The following is a 26,417-nucleotide window of genomic DNA, read 5'->3' on the forward strand; positions in this document are numbered from 1 at the left end:
ATACAGAGTTTGCATTTCTTTGATTGCTTTATTCCTAGGTTTTTGATATTTGTTGTAAGTGGTATCTTTATTAAAAATTTATCTTTCTTGTTTAAAGTATTACAGATGCCCCCCTTTTTTACCCCATTGGTCCCTTCCACCCCTGTAAGTGGTATCTTTTTAAAAATTGGAATCTTTTTTCCTAGAATATAAAAACATTGATTTTTTAAAAAACCCTCAACCGGGGATACTTTTTCCACTGCTCTTCAGAGAGAGTGGAAGGGATAGAGAGATTGATCCTTGCGCCTGCAATAGAGGTGCCTGTTCTTGGCCAGAATCGAACCCTGGACCTTCAGTCCGCAGGCAGAAGCGCTAACCATTAAGCCAGACAGGCTGGAACTGACTCCTACAGAAACAGGATTTACTAACCTTGTTAAACCTAATTGTAACAATTTATCTGTAGATTCTCTCAGATTTGCCGCTTAATTTTATTATCTGTAAATAACAGTTTTGTTTCTTCCTAGTCAATCTTTTACTTTTCTCGCCTTACTCCACTGGCTGAGGACCTTCAGGGGCAGTAAGGGACATTCTTGTCTGCAGCACACGTTTAGTCGCTGCTAAATCATCTGCCTCAAGCCAACAGCTTTGCAACTGTCGGTTCCCCGCCGGAGGGTCTGGGTGAGAAGCCCACGCGCCCCTTCTCCCGCCGGCGACCGAGGCCGAGCACGCCTCCCGCAAAGCCCCCCTCCAATCCCGAAGGAGAAGCGCCCCGCCCCTCCGGCTGCCGCGCCACGCCGGCCTCGTGACCTGCGGAAGGTGAGGGCGGGCAGCACGTGCCGCCTCTTCCGCATCCCGGGACTACAACTCCCACAATGCCGCGCGCCGCCGACGGGCGCCCCCGCCCCGGAGTGGGGGAAGGGCCCGGGCCGGCCGGGAGGCGGAGCGGAAGCGGAGCATGAGAGAGAAGTGTAGAATCTCCTCCAGCTGGAAGCCGACATCCTCCCTGCTACCCGGTCGCGTCGTCGCTCCATCCAGACCCGGAGACCGCTTCACCTGCGCGGGACGCCGCTGACCCCCTCTAATCGGCTTTCTCGCTGCGCCGCCCGGGAGCCCGTCGGCGGCGGCGACGGTGACCAGAAGCGCACGGGCGAGGTAATGGGGAGGGGGCGAGCGGGAAGCAGAGGCTGGAGGCGTCCCTGCCGGCCCGGCCCGCGCCACCGGCGGAACCCCTCGGGCCCGCGGCCGCCCCTCCTCCGTAGCGCCCCCCTTCGGCCCCCAGCAGCTGCCGCCGGGCGTCCCCGCTTGGGGACCCCGCTTGGGGTCCGGCCAGCAGCTCGGGCCGCCGCCGGTGGGGGGGCTCTTTGTCCCTCCGCCTCGGGGTCTGACAGCCGCGGCCCGGTGAGCCCCGCGGAGAACCGCGCGTGGCTCCGGCTGCGCGGCCGAGCGGGGCGGGCTGGGTCCCGGGGCCGCGGGCGGGGGACGCGGAGCCGAGCTGCGCGGATGGAGCGCCCGCGCGGCCGCGCTCACTTCTTTCTCCGTGTTTGACAGCTCGGCTCTGTTCTGCTCCGTGGAGGTAAGAAACGTCCAGACCTGTACGGGTTTTACGAGTGTATTTGAGCCATACAGGATAATTGCCGAGAAGCAAAATCCCAACCGCTTGAGAAAATGCTCCGGGAAATGGCAGTTTTACCGCTTATTTTGTACATCAGAATCTAAGGGTAAGACGTAAGGGGTGACGTGAAATCCACTGGTGAGAGATTAGGGAGGTGGGAGGGAGCTAAGCGGGGAGATCTCTGAGGTTGGGTAAAGAGTAAAGTGGGTAGACACACACTTCTTTGACGTCGGTGGTGTAGGGCAGTTAAAACAACACCATAACAGTAACAAAGGGGTTCCGTGTGGTCTGTGCTCTGATGCAGCGGTTGTACCCTGAAGGGTCTGGGAAAAAGAAATCACCCTGACATCCCAAAGATATGTTATAGCAGATGCAGAAACACCATTGACAGGCTCAGTTACGGTACAGATTGACCTTTGTCAAGGGAGGTACGGGCCTGGGACAGGGCTGCCCACCGTGACTCACTTTTAGTTGGGAAGTTTTCATTTCAGACCATCCTGTGTGGTTTCTTTAGGTCTCTGAGTGTGTGAGGCCCACCATGCGGGCCTCCCCTGAGCTTGTCGGGTTTAGTATGTGGCCCCCTTTTCGTCTACAACTTAGAGCAAGTCAGATGCCCCCTTTTTACTTCCCCTTCAAAACTCAGCTCCTGAGTGACAGGTAAGGAAGAACTGAAACCTCTTGAACTGGAAAGTGGTGTTAAGTGTGGCTCAGACAGCCTGGGTTCCAATCCTGATCCAGTCACTGCCTGGCTTTGTGACCTTGATTAATGAAAGGCTGTAAGCCTGAGTTTTCTCCACCATGAAAGGGAGATAAACCACACACCTTTAAGTTGTTAGGGTAAGAAGTAGCATGCTTTACCTGGTAGGGGAGATACCATGATCACGAAGGTGGGTTTCCCGGGGCGAGGCTTATCCATTGTACTCCCGACGAGCTGACCCCTGCGATTTCCCCAAATATGGGAAACTCCACTGCATAATTTGTGGTATTGGGGGACTGGTGTGCGCTCTCCCCTGAAAAAAAAAAAAAAGATAAAAACAAAAAAAGTAATGTGCTTACACTGCCACTAATTCTTTATTTGACAAAAAGTCTTTTGAATATGCTACTTTCATTGGCTATACTGAAGTAGCCTCTGGATTTGTGAGTTTTGTGTTTTTCTTCCTTTAATCATTATCACCTTAGGTTGTGTGTTCTTCACTTTATGCCTTGTTCAGCTTAAACCTAAGCAAAGAATTTTTAAAAATATGCTGTCTTAATTTCTACTGTTTTAAGATGGCCGAGAATGTTCTTAGGAAATTGATGACTCTGCTTTTCTGTGGATCAGCTTTTGAAATACATACAAGGACTAACTCACCACCCTCCCCCTAGCTTCGTCCTTTGCAGGATCCTTAGAGGAGCTTAAATGTTTTGGCAGAGTAAGCATCTAGGTGTTCCGCAGTCCTGACATAGGGCTTCACCATCTTTTCAACTTCACCATCTTTTCAACCCTGTATCAACTTTTTTCTACCTCTTTGTATTCTTTCCCACTGGTTAGTAATTTCCTCCCTTTGTGATTTGTGTTTCCAAGTTGTAGTTCTTGTTTTTAGGACAAGTTGATTGAATGTAATAAAATTTGTAAGGAAATGACTTGAACCATTTCACATGAGCCCCTCCTTAGTTTCCTTTGTTCTTGCGCTGTTTTCTCCTAAATTTAACTGATATTGGTGATGAGTGTTTCTTCAAAGAAATCGTTATGGTCCTTAGTTAAAAAAATTTATTTTCATTTAAAATGTCTGTTTTGTACTACTTTGAGTTCAAACACTACTGTGCAGTATGTGAAATAATATGTCCTGAGTGATGCTGTGTTTGAATGTACAGTTATAGTGGGGAAAAGCCAGAGGGGTCTGATGAATTATCTGTGTAATGTCTTTAGTGACAGATGTATTAAAACAGTTTTTTTAGCAGAAAGGGAGAAATCTAATGAATCTATTTCATAAAGATAACAGAGAGCTAGAGAATATATAAGTGGAAAATTTAACGGTGGGAGATGGCTTATGCACATAAAGGTTGCTGATTCGTTTAAAAATGTGTGGCAAAAATACTTCTTTTGAATAAAAAATGTTTCTATGTTGGTGTTATTTAGAACAGTATAGGACAGAGGGTAATGACTACAGAAATAGGAGACCTTGGTTCTTGTTCCAGCTCTGCCACTATCTGTGCGACCTTCAGTTCCTTTGTGGTCCTCAATTTCCTGCTCTCTAAAATAGAGAATTGGTCTGATTCCAAGGACTCTTCTAGCTCAGATTTTTAATGATAAGGGTTTTTAGACATCTTCTTTAATGTGGAAAAAAATGGATGTAAACCTTTTTAGTCACTTATTTGTGTCTTAGGGGTATATTTCCACCTTGAGGAAGGGGATACACATGAAAGATCTAGAAAGCTGCCACAAACAAGAATCTCTACTGACCAGTCACCTGTCTTTTTCATAAGCTGCATATGCTTCCTCTGCATTGTTGACATGCGTAGTTCTCTTCCTCACTGCTGTATGTATCTGTTTTCTTTTACTCATAGCCTCAGTTTACCTGTTATGCCTGCTTCTTTATAAGTCTGGTTCGTCAATCCCCTAATCCAACTTCATTGTTTCTTTTTGTGAATTCTTTCCCTTTTTGCTCCTCTCTCAACATCCTGGTTTTCTTAAGGGCCTCTTTTAGTCCCAGGCCTCAGGCAAAGGTGCCCAATGCCAGTCAGCTGTGGAAGGGGAGGTGGGGTCATGTGGCACAAAACATGATTGGCTGAGGCTGTGGGCAGGTCAAACTGTGACTGAAGTATCTAGTACTGCATAATATATATTAGATTAAACTTTTACAATGGCGTAATGATTGAGTAGTTTCCCTTTTGCCTTAACACTTTCTATTCTTAATCCTGACTTACTTTACCCGTGTTTTTCTGTCCTTTTACTCTTCAGTGCTAGAGTCTTCTCTTCCCTCTCCCAAATATGCTGTCTAAAAATGATCTGATATCTTTAGATATGATATTTCTGTATCTCAGCTGGAATATTAGTATAGCTTCTCTCAAGCCAACTCACATTTTAAATCTTACACCTAATTAGGAGTGAGTGACTGTGTCCGGTGTTACCCCCCCCATATTAGCCTTAGGCAATATTATGTAGAGAAAGTATTTTAGTAATTTAGGGCATTTAGGAATGCCCTTTCCCCCTGAAATTACATTCCGGGCGAGATCAAATCTGTGGAGGATTTGTTTTCTGAGCCTTTTTTGGAAAGAACTCTCTGAACCTCTGAGCTCTGGTGAGCATACTGTGTCCTTTTTGTAATAAATATCTGCCTCTCTAGCTGTAAATTTCTTAGGAGACTAACAGGCAGTGATTCTTGTAGTACCTTTGGCTGAGTGAGAGGGCTGCTTCTATTGCTGTGGGTAGTTAGTTGCTTTAGCTGTAGCCATAACAGTACTTGAAGCAGAATGCCGAATAAATGCAGAAATGGGATTTGATGGAGAGATTTTTAAGGTAGGATTAGCCATCCATTAATTTTTTTAAAATATATTTTTATTGATTTCAGAGAGAGGAAGGGAGAGGGAGAGAGAGATAGAAACATCAATGATGAGTCATTGATCACGCCTCCTGCACGTCCCCTGCTGGGGATTGAGCCCGAAACCTGGGCATGAGCCTTGATCCAGAATCGAACCTTGATCTCCTGGATCATAGGTCGATGCTCAACCGCTGAGCCACACCGGCAAGCCCATCCATTAATGTTTTTGATGTTGCTATTGCAATGTTTACATAAAAATACAAGGAAGTATTTCAAGACAGTCAGTGTGAAATGCAGTGTTTTTAAAAATGTTGACCACCACCTATAGCAAGTCTTTATATCAAGACTCCATAGATATATAACTCTGTGTGTGCAAGTGTATATCTGTGTATGAAAAACACAGACACACATATATATAAATTGAAAGGTTTCACAAAACAGAATCTATAGTATGTACAGTCTACTCTGATGGTGTCTATTTTATCTTGTTTTTTAAACAAGTGCCAGTTGCAAACTATTAAGTTGATTTTGTTTCTCGTTTTTGGAAAACATTGGAATCCTGGGCTGAGAATTTGGATGCCTAATTTCTCCCTTTTGTTTGCTGTTCGGTAGTCAGTTCTCTTTGTGCTTCACTTTATGTTTATAGTGAGAGTGTTCTAGTTTAAATATTCACTGATTGTCTGTCTTTACTTGTCCCTGGTTGCAATGTTGGACTAATATATTTGTCATGGGTAGGGAGAAACCACTGAAAATTTGCTTAAATATCTAGTTGTTTGCTGTTTGCTATTTAGCAAGTGATGTAGTAAAACTTAGAACAGATCTTTGGAGATTTACAGATGTCCAAAGATCTTGCAAATTGGAGTGGGGACGTTAAGTCCTGTAATAAATACAAAAATAAGGAAAACAGTTTCCCCATATTCTTTGTTTCTGATATGTTTGTGTTCTTTAAGATTATAAAAATTATATTTAAAATGCTTACTAACAATTATACGTTAACATGCCAGTGCATTGCTACCTAGACTTATTTCACACCCTATCTTTCCACTGCTCCCTTCATATTAGAAAATGCCAATAAGAATACACTTTTCTGTGTAAAGATCACCATATTAAATCATTACTGTTCTTGCATATTACCAAACAGCAACCGTCATTCTCATAAGAAAGGGGAACACAAAGCTTTCCTTGCTTGTGGGTTTCCTTCTGTTCACTTTGGATGATTTCTCCAAACCAGACCATTCCATGCTGGGGTTTGAAATCTCTCTCATTCTCATTGGTTTGTACTGAGGAGGCTAAGAATAAGGAATTTAGTGGCTACTCCCAAGATTCTGGTCAGAAAAGAATTCTAAAGGTTTTAGTTGGAAGGTTAATTGGAACCAGACTTTGTACTTCCTCTTTCCCAGATCAGGACTCCTTAGAGCACCTTCTTTGACCTTATACCTCCTGTAGACTCCCCAGACGCTCTCACATTGCCCTGTTTATTTTTTTCTCCCTATCAGTTCACAGACTGCAACGAGCTTGTTTCTGTGTTTGCTTGATTATTGGCCTACTACTAAAGCACAATCTCCAGGTTCTGGCACATAGTAGGTACTTTAATAAATATTGTGAATGAATAAACCAAGCTCTTTCATGCTTTAAATTAAACTGCATGTGCTAAAGGCTGTATTTGAGCCTAGGCCTTTATGTAGCCTCCCCTCAGTTCCTTCCCCCCAAGTTCTTTTTTCTGGAAACGTGTTCGTTCTTATCAGTGTGTTTGTTGGTCACGGTGAAGGTGTCTACATCCAGAAGGCCTTGTATTTATCTTTGGTTTATTTCATATCTTTTCTATTGTAGTTTTTTGCCTATGTTAAAAAAACCCCCACTAAGGTCACTTAAATCCTTTTTGTATTGACTTTGTAATACTTTGATTTATGTGAATAAAGCATATTTGAAACTTGAATGTGGCAACTTGATAATTTAATGAATACTCCAAGTTATTTATCTTAAGAATTTTAGGATCATTACTGTAAACTGCCATTACTGTTTCCTGGTTACATTCCTTTAAAGCAAAAAAGAACAAGCTTCACTTAATGTTACAGTTCATTCAATGGAGGCAAGGGAGGTAGTGTGGTATAGAGAAAAACCTAAATAGCGAGGACCAGTGTTCTGGACCAATACAGTTTCTCCCACAAACCGATTGTGTCATTTTAGGCAAGACACTTAACGTTTCCGGGCGTTAGTTTCTTCATCTGAAATATGAGGGGATTGAATTAGATTTCTTCTCAGGTTCTTGAAAATACTTTAATTTTAACTCCGAATTTCTATCTCCTCTGCCCCTTCACACCGAAAAAACATTGCAGGGAGGTCACATTGCTACTTGGGAGCGGTGGGGTTAGGCTCAGGGATGTGTTTAAAGTGAGCTATAGGGTGGGTGGGTGGGGAGAGGTTAACCAAAGAACTTATATGCATATATATATAATCTGTGGACACAGACAATAGTGTGGTGAAGGCCTGGGGCAGGGGGTGGGTGTGGGGTAGAAGGAGTCAGGGGGAAAAGGGACATCTGTAATACTTTTTTTTTTTTTTTAAATATATCTTTATTGATTTCAGAGAGAGGAAAGGAGAGGGAGAGACAGAGATAGAAACATCAATGATGAGAGTCACTGATCGGCTAGCCCGCAACCCGGGCATGTGCCCTGACCGGGAATCTAACCCTGATCGCCTGGATCCTAGGTCGACGCTCAACCGCTGAGCCACGCCTGGCCGGGCGTGTAATACTTTCAACAATAAAGATAAATTAAAAAAAAATAAAGTGAAGTATAGGCATCTCTGCTGATTGTTCACCAGGCTCTGGGGATTTGTGGCAGCAGTGTAGGGCATGCTACCCTTAAGGGACCTGAGACTTAAGGAGACAAGGCTCACACTACATGATTGGGTGATACGATGTGCAAAATCAGTTGGATAAATTAATGTGCTGGGAGAGTTAGAAGATGAACATGGGATAGAGTAAGCTAATGAGGTTTTGAAATCCTTCTGGCTAAGGTAGCATTCAAACGTATACTCTAGTCTCATTTTGAGCTATTTGGAGGATGAGCTGATCTCATCACCATCATGTTATGTCATCTTTTAGGACTGGTAATTTTTCAGTGACTACAGGCATACCTCGCTTTATTGTGCTCCACAGATACTGCGCTTTCATCAACATTGAGGAAGAACCCTCCACCAGTAAAAAGATTACAACTTGCCGAAGGCTCAGATAATAGTCAGCATTTTTCAGCAATAAAGTATTTTTAAATTCAGGTATGTACATTGTTTTTTAAAGCATAATGCTATTACACACTTAATAGACGACAGTATGATATAAATATAAGTTTATATGCACTGGGAAACCAAAAAATGTGTGTGACTCCCTTTATTGTGATATTTATGTCATTGAGGTGGTCTGGAATCCAACCACAATATTTCCGAGTGCCTGTAGTATCAATGAAATCGTTTGTGTTGTCCACGAATTCTGGATTGGAAGCTGTCAAGCCTGGGGACTGGCAGCGACCCACTAATGGCATGGGAGGATGTAAGGGTGCTTGGGACTGTGGGAGTGTGAGGCATTGCTGTATCCAGCGGTGAGTGCGTTGGAAGACGGCTTCCTGGGGGAGGTGTTTCTGTGACTAATGGCAACTAAATGTGGTCTTTGGACACTAGATTATGGAGTGCCATGAGAGCTAATCAAGGGCTTCATTTGGGTCTAGTGGAACATCCCCTGTATTAACTCAAGTTACTAAGGTTATCAAGAATCACCAGCATTGCTGCATAAGTGCCTGACACTAATAATAAAGGTTAATATTTGTTGAGTAGTATGAGATGTCATTTACCCTCGCCAGTATTAGGAAAGTACTGTTGTCCCTATTTTATGTGTCCAGGACATAGGGAGATAAAATAATTTGCTCAAGGTTTTAAAGATAGAATGTGCAATTTCATATGGAGAGTGATAGAGACTTCGTTGAGGCTGGAGCTGGGGTAAGAGTGAGGGTGCTCCTTTCTGAAGAGGTGACATTTGAGATAAATACTAAAGGATGAAAAGGGACAAGTGACAGGAGCATTTACAGCTGGGCATAGCAGTCATGTAGGCCCTGAGGTCAGAAAGAATTTGGTGTTTGTCTAGTGTGGTTCCAGCACAGTGAGCAAGGGGGAAGTAGTGTGAGGTTAACAAAGAGATAAGGGTGGAAGTCAGATCATGCAGGGCCTTGTGGATTGTAGTAAAGTTGTCATTTTATCTAAGTGCAGTGGGAAACTGTCGAAATGTTTTTAAACAGGAGTGATGTGATAGGACTTTCTGTGTGTGTGTATATGGTAAAAAATACATAGCATAAAATGTACCATGGTAACCGTTTTTTTTTGTTAATCCTCACCCGAGGATATTTTTCCATTGATTTTTAGAGAGAGGGGAAGGGAAGGAGAGAGGAGAAAGGGAGAGAGGAGTGGGGAGGGAGAGAGGGAGAGGAACAGCAATGTGAGAGAGATGCATAGATTGGTTGCCTCCAGCATGTACCCCGACTGGGGCTGGGGGAGTGAACCTGCAACCCAGGTACATGCCCTTGTGCCCTTGACTGGGAATTGAACCCATGTCCCTTTGGTCTGAGGGCTGAGACTCTAATTGCTGAGCCATACCGGCTAGGGCCCGTGGTAACCATTTTTTAAAAAATTAAAAAAAATTTTTTAATTAAAAATTTTTGTTTAAAATATTACAGATGTCCCTTTTTCTCCCCAGTGACCCATCCCACACTGTCCTGTCCCCCATGGTTACCATTGTTAAGTGTACAGTTCAGTGACATTAAGAGAGAGAGAAAGAGAGAGGGAGGGAGGGCAGGCACATGCTCTGGGTCCCTTGCCTTACAGGTTTTATTTCATTTTTTATTTTTATTTTTTAATTGAATTTATTGGGGTGACACTAGTTAACAAAATTATACAGGTTTCAAGTGCACAATTCCATAACATATCGTCTGTACATTGTATTATGTGTTCATTACCCCAAGTCAAGTCTCTCTTCATCGCCATTTATCCCCTCTATACCCGCCTCTACCTCCTCCCCACCCCTCAGCAATCCCTACACTGTTTTCTGTGTCCATGAGCTTTTTCTCTCTCTTTTTTCTTTATTTTAAATTTTTAAAAATTTTGTAATATATTTTTATTGATTTCAGAGAGCGGAAGGGAGAAGATGAGAGAGAGAGAAACATCAATGATGAGTCATTGATCGGCTACCTCCTGCACGCTCCCTGCTGGGGATTGAGCCCGAAACCGGAGCATGTGCCCTGACTGGGAATCAAACCTCGATCTCTTGGAGCACAGGTTGATACTCAACCACTGAGCCACACCGGCCGGGCTCTCTCTTTTTTTCTCAATACCTCCACCCCGACCGGCCCCTTGAACCCCCTCCCTTCCCCCACAGCTGTCAGCCTGCTCTCTGTCTGTGGGTCTGTCTCTGTTCTGCTTGATAGTTCATTTTGTTCATTAGATTTCACATATGAGTGATATCATATAGTACTTGTCTTTCTCTGACTTATTTCACTTAGCATAATGCTTAAAGGCAGAAATTTCAGGGGAGGTCTTAGGGGAGAATCTCAATAGAATATTCATCAGCTTTCCTGGTGTATCCTTTCAGGGTCATGGTTTCCACTGATTGGTTGGTGCCAGAGCAGGGGGTCATTAGTCATCACAGCTGGTCTTGATGTCAGCCATGGTGTGTTGGTATAGATTCTTCCCTGTCTCCTGTGATAAGAATGTTCTTACCTTTCTCAAAGGAAATTAAGGTCTTATTTTTAGGTAGAAAGGGGAAAGGCAGGGAGCCCTTCCTGCATCTCTTGTTTCTCAGTTATCCTCAGCTCAAAATAATCCTATGCCAAAGTGACATATTTTGGGGTGGCATAATCTGATACCCTTCATTCTAATGAATGTGAAGTGGTGTTTCACTGCGGATTTAATTGGTATTTCCTTAATGATTAATGGTTTGAGCATCTTTTCATGTGCTTATTGGTCATTTGCATATCTCCTTTGGAGAAATGTTCAAATTGTGACTATTCAAATCATGACTTTTGTTTTTAAAAGAACATTTTAGCTGTAGGGAGGACAATGGCTTGGAGTGGAGTTGGAGAGAAATCTGGGAAACCACTTAAGAAGCAGCTGCAGGAATCCTTGTGGGGATGATGGTACTTGGACTGCACTCTTGTTACTCTTCCTCAGGTCTAGTACTCTACAGATACTTCATTTTAAGTGTCTCTTCTACATAATTCTACTTTTGGGCTATATGGACTGTAATTCCTTTTGTAATTTCTGCAGTTGGGTGAGAACTTTCCCCAGGGAATTCTAAAAATATTCAGGAATCTATCTTAGGTCAAAATTAGTAATAATGATGATGGTTTAATAATAAAAATGATTTCATTTTTGCCTTTAAAAACTCTCCTCTTGTTACTTGCAACAGATTTGAAGTTTTTTTTTTTTATGTGATTAGTAGGCAATATAGTGACCTAGAAGTTAGTATTAAAAAGTTTTTAGATTGTAGACTATTTTGGTGGAGGAAGGACTCTAAGTTCTATGCTAGATGGTAGCCGTAAGTCCTCAGCTACATTATGGGCGTTTTACTACAGGCTTCTAGTTATTGTCTCCATTCTGACCCATCCTTCCAGGAGCTGGACCAGTACTTGAAACATAAAGAAAAATTGGGGAGGTTCAGAGTGCTAGTTCCTCTGTCATGTGCAACTTTGAACATTGTATAGAAATAAGACATTGAATCCTTTCTTTTCTAAAGACTGAGTCTAAGAATTGTTTCTCTTTAAAACTACTAATATAAGTTACCTTTAGTTGCTAAAGAATTCACAACTTCTTGTCTGCTTATTTTCTATATGAAATCACAGAAATACCTCTCAGAGAACAGAACAGTGTATTTATATTGATCCTAGGGACTAAAGTGGTACCAGCGGATGTTGCTTTCTCTTCACTCCACCTCCATCCCTGCCTAGTAAATATAGGGCCTAGGCCACCCTGGCAGGAATGGCTTGGGTTCTGTGTCAGGATAGTAAGAAGCCAGGAAAATTCCTGGGCAAGTGGAATGGAGAAACTGAGACAAGAAAATCAAACAAGGCCAAACAGTTTGGGAAGCTTGCAGCCAGCTTGTGAATTGCAGGACCCTATCTTCCCCAACCAGGGACACTTAAGAGCAAATGATTTATACCCTCCTCCCTAACCAGAGAATACATAGCTTAAATCACCATGGCCTGGGAAAATAGAGAACAAAGACCCACTTAATGCTATTTGTGCCAGCTAAACTCAAGGACAGATAAAGTCTGGGGAACAAACAATAAAACTCTAAAAGCATTTGGATAGTATCCCATGGGGGATGTTAGACAGGAAAAGTAATTGCTAGGGGAGGAAAGGGGGGGAAGGAGAAAAGAAGAGGTTTATCTTACCCATTAAACAAAGAAGTCAGCCTTCTTAAGACTTGCCAAAGAGATGACCAAATATATGTACAAACATTCTGAGATAAGCCACAACAATGTAAAAGTGGACTTTGAAACCTAGTCTGCTACCCAAGATATCTGGCAGGGGAACTTTGAAACCTATAGGGGGGAAAAGTATAAAACTCTTGAACCCCCCACCAAGAGGTGCCCTTAGACTAGCTGAGTTGCCCGCTTGTGCTTTATGCCAAGTGTATTCTTAATAAATTCCCTTGCTTTTCTTCAACACTGCTCTCTGTCACTGGTCTGAATTCCTTCTCATGAGATTGATAAGATCCAGAGAGAGGAGAGCACCCCCCCTCTGACTCGGGGACCTCTCCAGTAACAGTTTCAGCAAAGGTCACCTTTTTCCCTTTATCCCTTCCCCTTCAAGGTCATTGTAGGTAGGTCCAAGTAGGAATCCTATGTCACACCTGATAAACTGACTTTAATGACTCTACCTGTAGCTATCATTGCTGCTTCATGAAGAAATTTGAGATTTGGACAGTGGTTCCGAAACCTTGCTGCACATTGGAATAACCTAGGGCTCTTTTAAAAATATTGATGCCTGACTCCCACCTCCAGATCTTCTAATTTAAGTGATATGGGGTGTGGCCTGGCATTGGGATTTTTAAAAAAACTCTTTAGGTGATTTTAATGTGACTCATTCCTTGAGACGAGACCAAAGGCTGAACTGTATTCTTGGAGGAATCTTAGTCATCTCTACTGGGCTTGCTTGGAATTGCTTGTTTAAATGAGTCCTTAGAATAGTTTTCAGGCCTTCTTGGGTTGCTTCAGAGAATTCTTGTGGGCCTTCATCCTGCTCAGCCCTTTGTCAGGCATAAGCTGGCACCTGGCAGTCTTTTTAATTTGGAGAAGTCTCCAGGGTAGCTCCCACACCCACTTTATTCTTTGGTGTCCTTTTGTAATTCCCTAGTGTAGAGTGGGATACTTCTAACTTCTCATCTTTTTGCAATTCCCAAAGACAGACCCTTTTCATATTAAATGTTTTACTTCTTATCACTATAGAAAAACATACCAATACAAGCAAGTTATAAAGCATGTACATTTTTTACTGTAGTGGTCCCTATAAAAGTTTCTGACTTTTCTCTGAAATGGGCTGCTTTAATTTTGTTGAGGGCAGTGGTGAGTGGACACATTCCATATAGAGTGAAATGTAATTTTGACTCCAGGTATATTTATACCTAGAACACTTTACTTCATTTGCCTGGCTGGCATAGCTCAGCGGTTGAGCATCTACCTACCCAGGAGATTGTGGTTAGATTCCTGGTCAGGTTACATGCCTGGGTTGCAGGCTCGATCCCCCATAGGAGGCATGCAGGAAGCAGCCGATCAGTGACTCTCTCATCATTGATGTTTCTATCTCTCTCTCTCCCTTCCTCTCTCTGAAATCAATAAAGATATTTAAAAAAAAAAAAAGAATTTTATTCCATTAGACATAATTGAAGATTATATAAATGTAATTTTAAAAATTTTAAATTAAATTTATTGGGGTAGCATTGGTTAATAACATTATATAAGTTTCAGGTGTACAATTCTATACTACATCATCTGTATATTGCATTGTATGCTCACCACCCAAGGTCTGATTTCCTTCTGTCACCATATATTTGACCCCCTTTATCTTCTTTAATCTTAGGCTGGGTGCTTCTTAAGATTATCTCAGCTCCAGCCAGTTTGGCTCCGTGGTTAGAGTGTCGACCCGTGGACTGAAGGGTCCCAGGTTCGATTCCAGCCAGGGTCACGTACCTTGATTGTAGGCTCGATCCCTGGCCCCCGTCAGGGCGCGTGCGAGAGGCAGCGAAGTGATGTGTGTCTCTCACACCCATGTTCGCCCCTCCCTCCCTCTCTCTCTCTCTGAAAAGCACGGGAAAAATACCCTCAGATGAGCATAAAAAAAGATGATCTCGTTGCCGTTGGCAATATTTTCTAGTGACTTTTCAAATATCGCACTTATTTATACTGTAGGTTTTTTTAGTTAGGTATTTTGATTTTCCAGTGTTTCACTTTTCCTCATTTCTAACTTTAATTTTTTGCATCTGCTTTTTTTTTAGAGGAGGAGGAGGAATAGCTTTTAGGAATACTGAGGAGGAGGAGGAATAGCTTTTAGGAATACTGAGGTTGGTAATCTGTATTTGAATAGACTGAGATCTCTCATAAATCTTTTATTTTTATTGTATTTATTTTTTTTATTTTTTAAAATTTATTTATTTATTTATTTATTTATTTATTTATTTATTTATTTTCTATCTTTATTGATTTCAGCGAGAGGAAAGGAGAGGGAGAGAGAGGTAGAAACATCAATGATGAGAGGGTCATTGATTGAGCCTGCAACCCGGGCATGTGCCCTGACTGGGAATCGAACCCCGACTGCCTGGGTCCTAGGTCTACGCTCAACTGCTGAGCCACGCCCGGCCGGGCTCTCATAAATCTTATATTCATAACTTTAGCTACAAAGGACAAGAAGTCATTCAAAGAATTTTGTGATTATGGTGGCATTTTTAAAAGATATTTTCAATGAATCAACACTTACTTCTATTTTAAATTTTTGAAGAGCTCTGTAAATGAAACTGATAAAAGACGTGAAAGTTTGCTGAGTGGTGGAGACAGTTGGCAAAGAAGATGATGTAGTTCCAAATCAAAACTATTTATAGAGTCTCTTCTTAAATCTATAATTTCCTATTCTGTTACTGATATAGGTTATGACTAATGGCCTTTTTTCCTTCTCAGTTTTACAGAGGTAATTGAGAGTTGGAGGCATTCTTGCTGAAGATGAATATACTGTATTAGCGGAGGAGGAGGAGGGGGAAGTTTTTCTTTTGCCCTTCAAAAGTCTTGATTGTTTGGTGGCTTGCCTCTAGTTGCTACTTTTCGGCTGAGTCTGTTTGCTTCAGGAGAAATGATTTTTACAATCTCCAGAAAAAACATGTCCCAGAAATTGAGTTTACTGTTGCTTGTCTTTGGACTCATTTGGGGATTGATGTTACTGCACTATACTTTTCAACAACCAAGACATCAAAGCAGTGTCAAGTTACGTGAACAAATTCTAGATTTAAGCAAAAGATATGTTAAAGCTCTGGCAGAGGAAAACAAGAACACAGTGGATGTCCAGAACGGCGCTTCGATGGCAGGATATGGTAAGTTAACTAGAATATTTCTAGTTTCCTCCTCTTCAACCTATCCCCTTTTAAAGACAGTCATGGAAATCTCACTCTTGACTTTGTGCATAGGTCTTTGCAAAGTAGTTTTTTCTTCACTTTTTATTATGAAAGATTCAAGTGTACTGAAAAAGAGAAATAATACGATAAAATCCACCTGTCCATCACTTTGAACAGTTATTAACATTTTCCAATATTTGTTTTGTCTAGTTTTTGAAGAACATTTAAATTACAGAAATTGTGACATTTCACTGCTAGATATTTCCATATGTATATCTTACAAATATATTTTTCTACATAATTACAATACAATTATCATATGTAGTTCACATTTATATTTTCCCGATTATCCAATGTAGACCATCAATTATATAACATCTATTAATTCTTATGAGGCAGCATTTGCCTATATTTTCAGTATTGTTTATTACTAGTCTTCCTTTCACATCCCAGGTTCCTGCTGTGTTTTTCCTATATGCATGCCATATTCTCTCTTGCCTTTAAGACTTAGAGAGAGAGAGAGGAGATAGAACACTTGGTGTTCTCTATTTCAGTGTTTTTTTAAAATTATACATATATGTGTTACGATTCTTATAATAAAAAGTTCTTCCAGCCCCCAACAGTCCTAAACTTTCCCATTTTTCAGAGCCTGCCATTTAAAATTATTTAATCTGATTTTTTTGGTGATTACGCCTAACCTGTAAATAACATGCTCTGTGAGCTACTTTTTGATTTCTCAATTATAGGAGTTGTCTGTTAACTGCTACTATGCAAGATAAGGGTTCAGCTTTCTTTCTTACCCAGAATTGCATCCCACCTACCCCAAGCAGCTTTCACACATGTGTGACCTTCTTGTCCTGCCATTTTCCATCACAATTTTGATTAGAACAATATTCAGTGTGTTATTATGACTGTGTGAATGGTATTCATTACTGAGCAATGTAGGACATTATGATATCTTTTCCTTTCCTATACTACTTTATTTTCCCCTCCAAAATTAATAAGCATTGATTTTTGTTTCTTAATCTAGTTTTCTACCCAAACTTCTCCACAGTTGTTTAAATCTTCTCCCAGTATATTCAGACACATTAGGCATTCTTTTACCTTGAAGAAGTCTTTCCCAGTCTATTGACCTGCTCTGGTCTGGACCGTTTCCTCCTAGGCTTGCAGCGGTGAATTGTTCTAGGATATCATTCTACCATCATCCCTCAGATTCCCTTTACTTCTCTTCTGTTGGATCTCCTGTTTCCTAGAATCCTGTGGCTTTTCCTTTATTGGCTATTCCCTATTTTAGGAGAACAGATCCTCTGGTAGGTTCCTCAGAAAGGTATAAGAGAGGTCAGTTTTGAGCTCTTGCATATTTGAAAAGTGTCCCTGTCCCCATCCCCTCATGCTTAATTGAAAATTTCAGTATGGAGTCCTAGTTTGGAAATAGTTTTCCCTTGGTTTTTAAAGCCTGTGTTCTTGTTTCCCTTTCTTGGCTTCCCATGCTCTTTTTGAGACTAATGCTGTTCTAGTTCTTCACCTTTATATGTGACTTATGTTTTTGGAAGCTTGTGAGATCTTTGTCTCATACTGTTCTAAAATTTCTCAATGCTTTGCCCAGGCATAGATTTTTTTCATAAATGCCCTGGGGCCTCAGTGGATACTTTATTTTAAAAAATATTTTATTGACTTCAGAGAGAGGAAGGGAGAGGGAGAGAGAGAGATAGAAATATCAATGATGAGAGTCACTGATTGGCTGCTTCCTGCATGCCCCCCCTTACTGGGGATCGAGCCTGCAACCCAGACATGTGCCCTGACCAGGAATCGAACTGCTATCTCATGGATCATAGGTCGATGCTCAACTGCTGGGCTCAGTGGGTGTTTTATTTTATTTATTATTATTTTAAATATATGTTTTTATTGATTTCAGAGAGAGGAAGGGAGAGGGGGAGAGAGATAGAAACATCAGTGATGACAGAGTCATTGATCAGCTGCCTCCTGCATGTCCCCCTACTAGGGATCGAGCCTGCAACCTGGGCATGTGCCCTGACTGGGAATTGAACCACGATCTCCTGGATCCTAAGTCGATGCTCAACCACTGAGCCATGCCTGGCCAGGCCTCAGTGGGTACTTTAAATCCTGAAAGTTATGTCCTTCAGTTCTGGGGTATTTTTTCTAAATTATTCATTTGATTTCTCCCTCTCCATTTTGCTCATTCTTTATGGCATTCTGTTATTCTGCATTTGGCATCCAATCTCTTTGTTTTTTTGCTTTATGTTTTGAGATATTTCCTCAGTTTTATTTTCAACTCTTTATAGAGTTTTAAATTTTTTTCTCGTATTTTTAGTGTTTAAGAGCTCTTTGTTATTTCTCTAAGGTTATCACTGTTAGCTTTTCTTACATGTTCTTATATTCCAAATATGTTTGGTGGTCCTTAGCCTCTTGAGGTTTTATGAAAGAGTGAGACACTGAAAGCTTAATAGGAAGTTTTGAGTTGTTGGGTGGCCTGCACTATAGGGTGACCTGGCTGGGACATTTTCTTGGGAGTGTTCTTAATATTTGCAGTGACTTCTGATATCAGCCATCTGGAGTAGGCCCACATTTCATGGGTTAAGGGCATAATCCTTCACAATTCTGCCCTCGCTCGAGACACCAGTCGCAAGTTTGGGTGTCCCCAGGTCACCCCCACTTCTGAGCAGCTGGCTCAAAATTTGAGGGTTCCCACTACCCTCTTATGTTTGATAATTCAGTAGATCAGCTCACAGAACTCACTGGAAGCACTATACTTACAGTTTTATTATAGCAAAGAGAAAATCAGAATCAGTCAAAGGGAGAGATGCGTAGGGAAGGTCTGAGAAAGTTTCAAATGTAAAATTTCTGCTCTCTCCTCCCCATGGATCAGGACACATTATCCTGGCACATCAGTGTGTAACAAACAATATTAAGAATATTGGCAACTAGGGAAGCTCATCTGAACTTTGATGTCCAGAGTTTTTAATTGGGTTTTCATTTATGATTGATTGAATCATTGGCCATATGGTTGAACTCAATTTCCAGCCCTTCTCCCCAACACTGACAGAAAAGCCCTAACCTTTTAATCACATGGTTGGTCTTCCCGGCATGGATAGCCCTTCTCATCTTCATCATCTCATTAGCACAAACCATTGAGAGGCCTGCTCTGAGACACCTTATTAATATAAACTATCAGGTGTTGTCCTAGGGACGCATCATGAGTAACAACAACACTCTTATCACTCAGGAAATCCCAAACGTTTGTTTAGAGGCTACCTCCTAGGAATCTGTTATAAAGGCCAGCTAATTCTTTATTATACAATATCAGTGTCTTTCTTTGGGGTATCCCAAATCTCAGTGTATTTAGGTTTTTCCTCTTGAGCTGGTCAGATTCCCTAGAGAAAGAGTATAGGTCTCCCACGTGTTCTGGGATTTGAGGGAGAGGAAGAGGCTGGGGAGGGAGGGTAGGAGCCTCAGCATGTACTGTGTAAACTTTCACTACTCTCCCAGTTTTCAGTGTGGTCCCCAGGTCCCCAACTACTATACTAGCTTCAGAAAATACATCTGAGATTTTTCTGCAATGGGGAGGGGCTATTGCCCAGTTTTGGAGTGGTATAAGGAATTTAAGAATCAAATTACTGTATAAATTTTCATTCATTTCTTCTGTTTTTAGTCCCTTCTTTACCCGTTTTCGTTGGTACTTGGTGTAACAATTCCTGGGCCTTTTAAGGGTGAGGTTCTGAGGAGAAAATTGAATTGATTCTTGGTGTTTTTTCTCCTTTAAGATCCAACTTTTGCAGGTCTGCTAAGTCAATTAGCGCTCATCTGCTTTTCAGCTTCTGGGATTTTGTTGCTATTGTCTCCTCTTTTACCTTTGGCCTCATGGATTTAGGAAATAAAAAAGAAAGGGAGAAGGAAAGCACCTTTGTTGTTGTGGTGGTGTGTTCAGAGTGAGTTTTTGAGTTCAGCACCTTTACCTGGGGATGCCCTGGACCCTGCGTTTTTTCTCCTCCCTCATAGGATGGTTTTATGAAGTGATGAGAATCAGGTGTAGGTGACTAGACAGGAAGGAGTTGGTAGAAACTGACTGGCGGACTTGTGGCCGACATGGGTGCGGAAATTGGTCAGCGTAACCCATTGATAAGGGGGAAGATGATGCTGTTACGAAAGGACAATCTAGCGACCCTTGGGGTAGAAATATTCTGCATCTTGACTGCATCAGTGTCAATATTCTGGTTGTGATGTTGTGTATAGTTTTGCAAGATGGTAGTAGTGGGGGAAACTGGGGAAAGGGTATAGGAATTTCTGATTTATTACTTCTCGCAATTATATGTCAATCTGTAATTATCTCAAAATTATTTACCAACTTAAAACCCTAAACTAAACCTATAAAATGAGTACTTCTTATATTCTAAGTATGCTAAAGGAAAGTCATTCTCAGAATTCCTATTAGAAGTAATTTTGATGTGGATATTTAAAACATTTAGCTTATTCATGATTTACGTGATTTAGTCAAATCCATTTTCTAACTTTCTTCTCTCACTTAAAACAAATTAGGCTTATTGTTCCTAGGCATTTAATTTGTATTTAAAGTTGATGGGAACATATATTGATTCACTTACGAGATCTAAACAATGTGCCTTGCAATCTTAAGTAGGGAAGTAATAAAATATTTGTTGAATAACATAATTTATTCAGTACTCAGTGGGAGAAGGCAGCTATATTGAAGATGTAAGAGTAAGCAGTGTACTTTTAATTATGGAGTTTATGAGATTTTTGAAAGCACTTTTACCTAACACTGCTCTTTTGCCCTGATAGTTAAGTAGCCTCATTTTTTAAGGAAGCATTCTTATTTACTACATACTACTATAAAGTTTTATAGTGGGTAATTCACTTTGATAATCAGAAGGCAACTTCTAAGTTTTCTTTCTTGCATCATTTTAAGCTGACGTCAGTGGCGGTAAAATATCAATTGGAATTTGAAAAATAATAAGGAAAAGTTTTTGACTTACACAGTGCATCAAACACTTGTTTTATTTTCATTAGTCGTTTTGCATCTTACTAAAATTTTGTTCCTTTTTTGTGTACATACATGGTTATCCTTATATCTGCCTCTTCTGTACAACAGATTTGAGGCAGCTCATATTAAGAATACAAACAACAGAACCTACTGAGGTAAATAAGAGATAAATCAAGATACAGACATATAAGTTGGGCAAGTCTTCAAAGGCATGTGTGCTTCCTATTGCCTGGTTGCCCTCATATCTATTCCTTACCCTTTCTCTGTTCTGCTTTGTCTGTCAAGGGAAAGTGATTCCAGTAGTGAGTGAGTGTAGTAGGTGGCGTTTTGCAAGTTCCCACACCAGCTAACTTCTGCCTGGCTTCAGCCAATGGGAGGCCCTGGCACAGGTTTGGACAATAAGAGGAAGGAAAAGGCTAGGGTATTTTTTCTCTCTCTCTCTGTCTCAGGTGGTATCTCCTGCGTAGTTCTAGCTTCTGCCAGAGGGTGTTTTCCACTAGTGTCCTTGGACTTGGGCTCTAGTAACTTACTGCTTTCTTCCTATGTTCCATAGGCCTTGGGATGTGATTCACAGTCTCTGATTATGTTTAGTATGTTAGAATCTTTTTACATTCAGTATCTTTAGTATATTTAATAGCATTATACCCTCCTTTTAACTTTTGTGTACAGTGAAATAACTGGGACAGGTACTGTTTTGATAGTATCTGTGTTCTATGTGCCTTTGTAATTTTTGCATTTCTTTTCCTGTTCTTTCCCCCCCCTTAAGCTATTTGATTTCTTCTCTCAGAAAAGGAAGCTTAAAACAGAAATAGAGCAACCTTAAAGGGTTTTATTTTCTAAATATGATCCTCACATCATTCTCTACCTACTAAACACATGAAGTGGACATTCAGCAGATATCCTTTTCAAACATTTGTTATCTACTGTGTGATGAAGCATCAAGCTGGATGAGCTGGGAGTAAAAGGATGGATATGATATGGTCTCCATCCACTTTCAAATTGTTCTTAGGGGTTCTGAACAGAGAGGGGCCCATGATAGGGAGAGAGTTTTTTCTGCTAGCACCTTCAGTGATAGGGCCTTATGGGGAAGTACTGAGGATTCCCATATGATTATAAACATATAACTTGCACAAATATACAGTCCCAAAAATGTAAACAAAATTGTATTGTGCATCTAGAGAAAAGGGAAGTTTTGGTGTATTTAAAAGAATCCCAAGTTCAGGAAACATTAGTATGTTCTGGTCTTTCAGTTAACTGATTTTATAGCATGGGGCAAGGTAGTAAAAATAATCTCTTGGTATTTTGTAATATTTTATTAAAACAATTGATTTTAGAAAATGTGAAAGGTAATATTTAATTATAATTTAGGATATTGTTAAAGGAAAATTATCATTTAGTTTCTCATTAATCCCAATTTTTCCTTTAATCGCTATTTTTAACCCTAACTTTAATCAATGATTAGACTATACCTTTATAATTCATGTCACACATCAGCTTGGTGTCAAACTTCCCAGGGCTTTAGCTTCATTTTATTTTAAAAAGCTGTTAAACCTCCTACCCCTTTTCTAGCTAGCCTTCTCTGGCCTAGATTACTACTTCTTCAAATATGATACAGGAGGTGACTTCCAGGGGAAAACTGAAACCTAATAGTTATCTTTTAGTCTTGTTGCTGAAGAATTTAAAAAATATTTAATTTTCTTCTATTTACCAAATATACCAAATACTGTTATAACTCTGGAGTGAAAGGCCTTAATAAACAAAGTCGTCTTTCCCAAGCTTTTATTTTGAAACATTTCAATCTACAGAAGATTAGGGGTAATTGTATGGTAAACATCATATGTCTTTCATGTAGACTCACCATTTGCTAAAAAGTTTTTTACATTTGCTTTTATCTTTCCTTCTCTATACAAATATATATGCTTATGCTTTTTAAGGGTTACATTTGTGAAAGAAGTTGTATATGTCATGACATTTCATCCCTAAATACTTTTTGTCAAAGGATTTTTCTTGTGCTTTTTAAAATTTTACATTCGTACTAAACTAGGATCTAAACATGTCATGATTAATGATGGATGCCAAACGAAGTAGGTGGGTTCCTTACAAGGGACTAATTTTTGAACTAGACTTTAAATCTGTTTTATTGCACTGGAAAAGTGAGAGTTTCCCCCATATTTATAACTCTGAAATTCCTTTAAGAAGCTCTGATGCTAATGATTAAAATAATTAGGCCTTTTCTATTCGTGGTATGAACACTTTGACTCAGTAATTGTTCACTTTTCCCTCAAACTATGAAAACACAAATATTAACTACTCTGTCAATGTTTAATATGGTTTATTTTGATTCCCCCCCCCCCCCCCAGCGGATCTAAAAAGAACAATTGCTGTCCTTTTGGATGACATTTTACAACGGTTGGTGAAACTAGAGAATAAAGTTGACTATATTGTTGTGAACGGCTCAGCAACCAACACTACCAATGGTACTAGTGGGAATCTGGTGCCAGTAACCACGAACAAAAGGATTAACACATCAGGCAGCGTTAGATAGCAGTTAAAGATCACCTGGTGCTGCTGCATCCACCATGGATTATATCCCAGGGTAGAAAAGCTTTTAAATTGCTGGCTAGGGTAGAATAATACTTTACAAGTCAAGCTCTGCATTTTCAAGGAACATGCTGGATTCATGGAACTCTAATTCTGTACATAGATTTTAAAAGTTATTAGCCTGCTTTCAGGCAAGCTTCTTCAATGCTGAACTATATCCTTAAGGGGAATTTGGTAACATGGTTGATGTGGTATGCAGGTAGGTGATCTTTGTGTAAACCTTTTGTTTTTGAGATCAAGCTGAAATAAAAAACACTGAGAAACATGGGTTAACTTTCTATAAAATATTTATTTAAATATGTAACATGTTTTTCACACAAGTGAAGAATATTGGTATTGAATCATTCTGTCATTTGTTCTCAGTATATATAACTGTTAGACTAATACTGTTAGAAAGTATGCTTACTTCCAGTACTATATTTTGTTACTCAGATTATGAGCAGAGAAAGGACATATAATATTGAAAATAATGTTTTGAACCATGACCCAAAGAATGTCTTCATTTGCACTTTCCTTCAGAATAACTGGAGGTTAACTATTGTATATTTTAAAAATTACATTTGTATGAGTATAATCTTGAAATGGGTAGTAGCCACTGTCTGTAACCTATTCTAAACATTGGGACAATTAAATAACATTAAGATAGTAATCTCTAATCTCATAGGTAACATTTTCTTACATGTATTCTGAAGAATAAAATATATTTTTATGATGAGATTAAAAATAAGTATTCGTGATTTTTCACAGACATGAATGTTAATTTAAAAGTTTAACCCTTTGAGTGTCTATGCTGTCAGGGAAGCACATTATTTCCATATCTGGATAATTTTTGTCTTTATGTTGGCAGGGGAAGGGAGATGGAGATATTTGTGAGACTGGTGCTCTCAAGGACTTTAGCCAGATGTATAAAGGTATTCGTGCTGCATTAAATTGCTTGGAAAATGTTAACATATCATATAAGAGTATCCTGCTTTATGAAATTTTGGATTTGTATAACAGATACATTAGATGTTTGTTTTATGTAATGACCACTTAATTAAAAACATTTAAGATATAATTTAAATTATGAAGATTGACTATCTTTTCAGGCAAACAGTTAATGTATATAGCATAAGAGATCCTAATCTTGGGTAATTCTAGTATAGAGCAAAGGACACCTTTATTTAAATGTCCCTTGTAGCCAACTTAATTGCCATATGGTGCCCCATATTTCATAGTATTTATTCTCTATAATAACTGCTTATGTGCAGCTAGCGTCTAGGTTTAGACTATATTGAATTTAGTTTTGGATATTCATTATTACAATATGCTACCACACATAGTAGCAATAATTACAATGTTTTATTAAACTAAGTATGAGAAAATGTTATTTCATGAAAGGTAGATTTCCAGATTTGCTCTGTAATCTATCCTTATGTGAAGAAATTAATTTATACCATTGCTAGATGAAGTTTGGAATAATTGTTCAGTCTTTCTTATTAGATGTGTACATTTTGTTGTTGTTGTTGTTTTCAGGGATGAAATAAAATATATTATTTGTACTTGCAAAGTGTTATAAGTTTTTTTCTTTAATGGTGGTTGTGCATTTAATAAATGGTTAATGATTAAAAGGAATCTTGGAAAATTTTGGGTTTTGTTCCATTAACTCCAGATAACTTTTCCAAAAGAGGAAAATGGAAGGGTCCTGTTAGTTGTAAGACCGTAGGCAAGTTGGCCTGAAAGCCCCTGGGATCATTCCTCCAATCTCTGTGCAGGGACCAATGCAGACTGGCATTAGGCTGTGGGTAGCTTGGTTGCTGATTGGTTGTGGTGAGCATGAGCTGATTACTGGTGACCAAGAGACTGGCAAATGTCAATGATCGGCATAATCATTAACCAGAAATGTTTCAATGATGGGTCTGATAAAAAGAAGCTATACTGTATCCACATTGCTATTGGTCAGAAGAGATCCACTGTTGCCCAGTTGGTGAAGATACTTACAGATGCAGATGCTGTGAAGTACACCATTGTGGTTTCAGCTACTGCTTCTGATGCTGCCCCACATCAGTACCTGTCTCCTTATTCTGACTGTTCTATGGGAGAATATTTTAGGGACAATGGCCAACTTGTTTTGATCTTCTATGACAAGTTATCTAAACAGGCTCATCATCAGATGCTCCGCAGACCCCGTCTGCTGCTTGGGAGGCCCAGCCTGGTGATGTGTGCTACTCACGCTCCCATCTGCTGGAGAGAACAGCCAAAATGAACGATGCTTTTGGTGGTGGCTCTTTGGCTGCTTTACCAGGCCTGGAAACACAAGCTGTGTCTGCTTACATTCCAACAAATATCTTTTCTACCACTGATAGATGAATCTTCTTGGAAACAGAATTGTTCTACAAGGTATCTGTTGCCTGCCATTGATGTTGGTCCGTCTCTGTCCTGTGTGAGATTTGTTGCCCAAACCAAGGCCATAAAGCAGGTAGCAGGTACCATGTAGCTGGAATTGGCTCCTTATCCTGAGGTGGCTGCTTTTGCCCAATTTTGTGCCTACCTTCATGCTGCCACTCAATAACTCTTGAGTTGTGGTGTGCATCCGAATTGCTGAAGCAAGGACAGTATTCTCCTGTGGCTATTGAAGAAGTAGCTCTTACTGATCCTGGTGTAAAAAGAGGCATCTTGATAAACTGGAGCTGTTTCTGTTTAATTTTTTATTTTTTTGCTGGAGTATTTAAAAGTAAATTTTAAATAGCATATTTTATTCTAACTACTTCATTATACTTTAAGAGACAAAAAAAATCTTATATAACCACAAAGCCATTCTTACATCTAAAAAAATGAAATAACCATTTCTTAAGTTTTAATATGTTAAAATATAAACTATTAAAATTTCCCCAGTTGTCTTAAAAAATATCTTTTTACAATTATCTTTTCAAATCAGAATCCAAACAAGGTCCACATACTGAATTTGATTCTTACAGCCTCTAAGATCTCTTCATCTGGAGGAGGGCTCCATTTCCCCTCCCTTATACCATTTTCTTTTTCAAGAAACCTGGTCACTAGTCCTGTAGA

At 40.0% G+C, this 26,417-nt stretch overlaps 1 protein-coding gene across 1 annotated transcript; it reads left to right on the top strand.

Annotated features, from left to right (window-relative positions):
• Nucleotides 1-879: 879 nt before the first annotated feature.
• CCDC126 (coiled-coil domain containing 126) lies at nt 880-24,972 on the top strand. The gene is made up of 5 exons (XM_081148015.1): nt 880-1,131; nt 1,528-1,697; nt 8,273-8,388; nt 15,324-15,730; nt 23,129-24,972. The coding sequence occupies exons 4-5, from the start codon at nt 15,493-15,495 to the stop codon at nt 23,311-23,313; spliced, it is 423 nt and encodes a 140-aa protein (XP_081004141.1). The 5' UTR covers nt 880-1,131; nt 1,528-1,697; nt 8,273-8,388; nt 15,324-15,492; the 3' UTR covers nt 23,314-24,972.
• Nucleotides 24,973-26,417: the final 1,445 nt, after the last annotated feature.

The sequence above is a fragment of the Miniopterus schreibersii genome, assembly GCF_964146895.1.
Source record: "Miniopterus schreibersii genome assembly, chromosome: 9".
Lineage (NCBI taxonomy): Eukaryota > Metazoa > Chordata > Mammalia > Chiroptera > Miniopteridae > Miniopterus > Miniopterus schreibersii.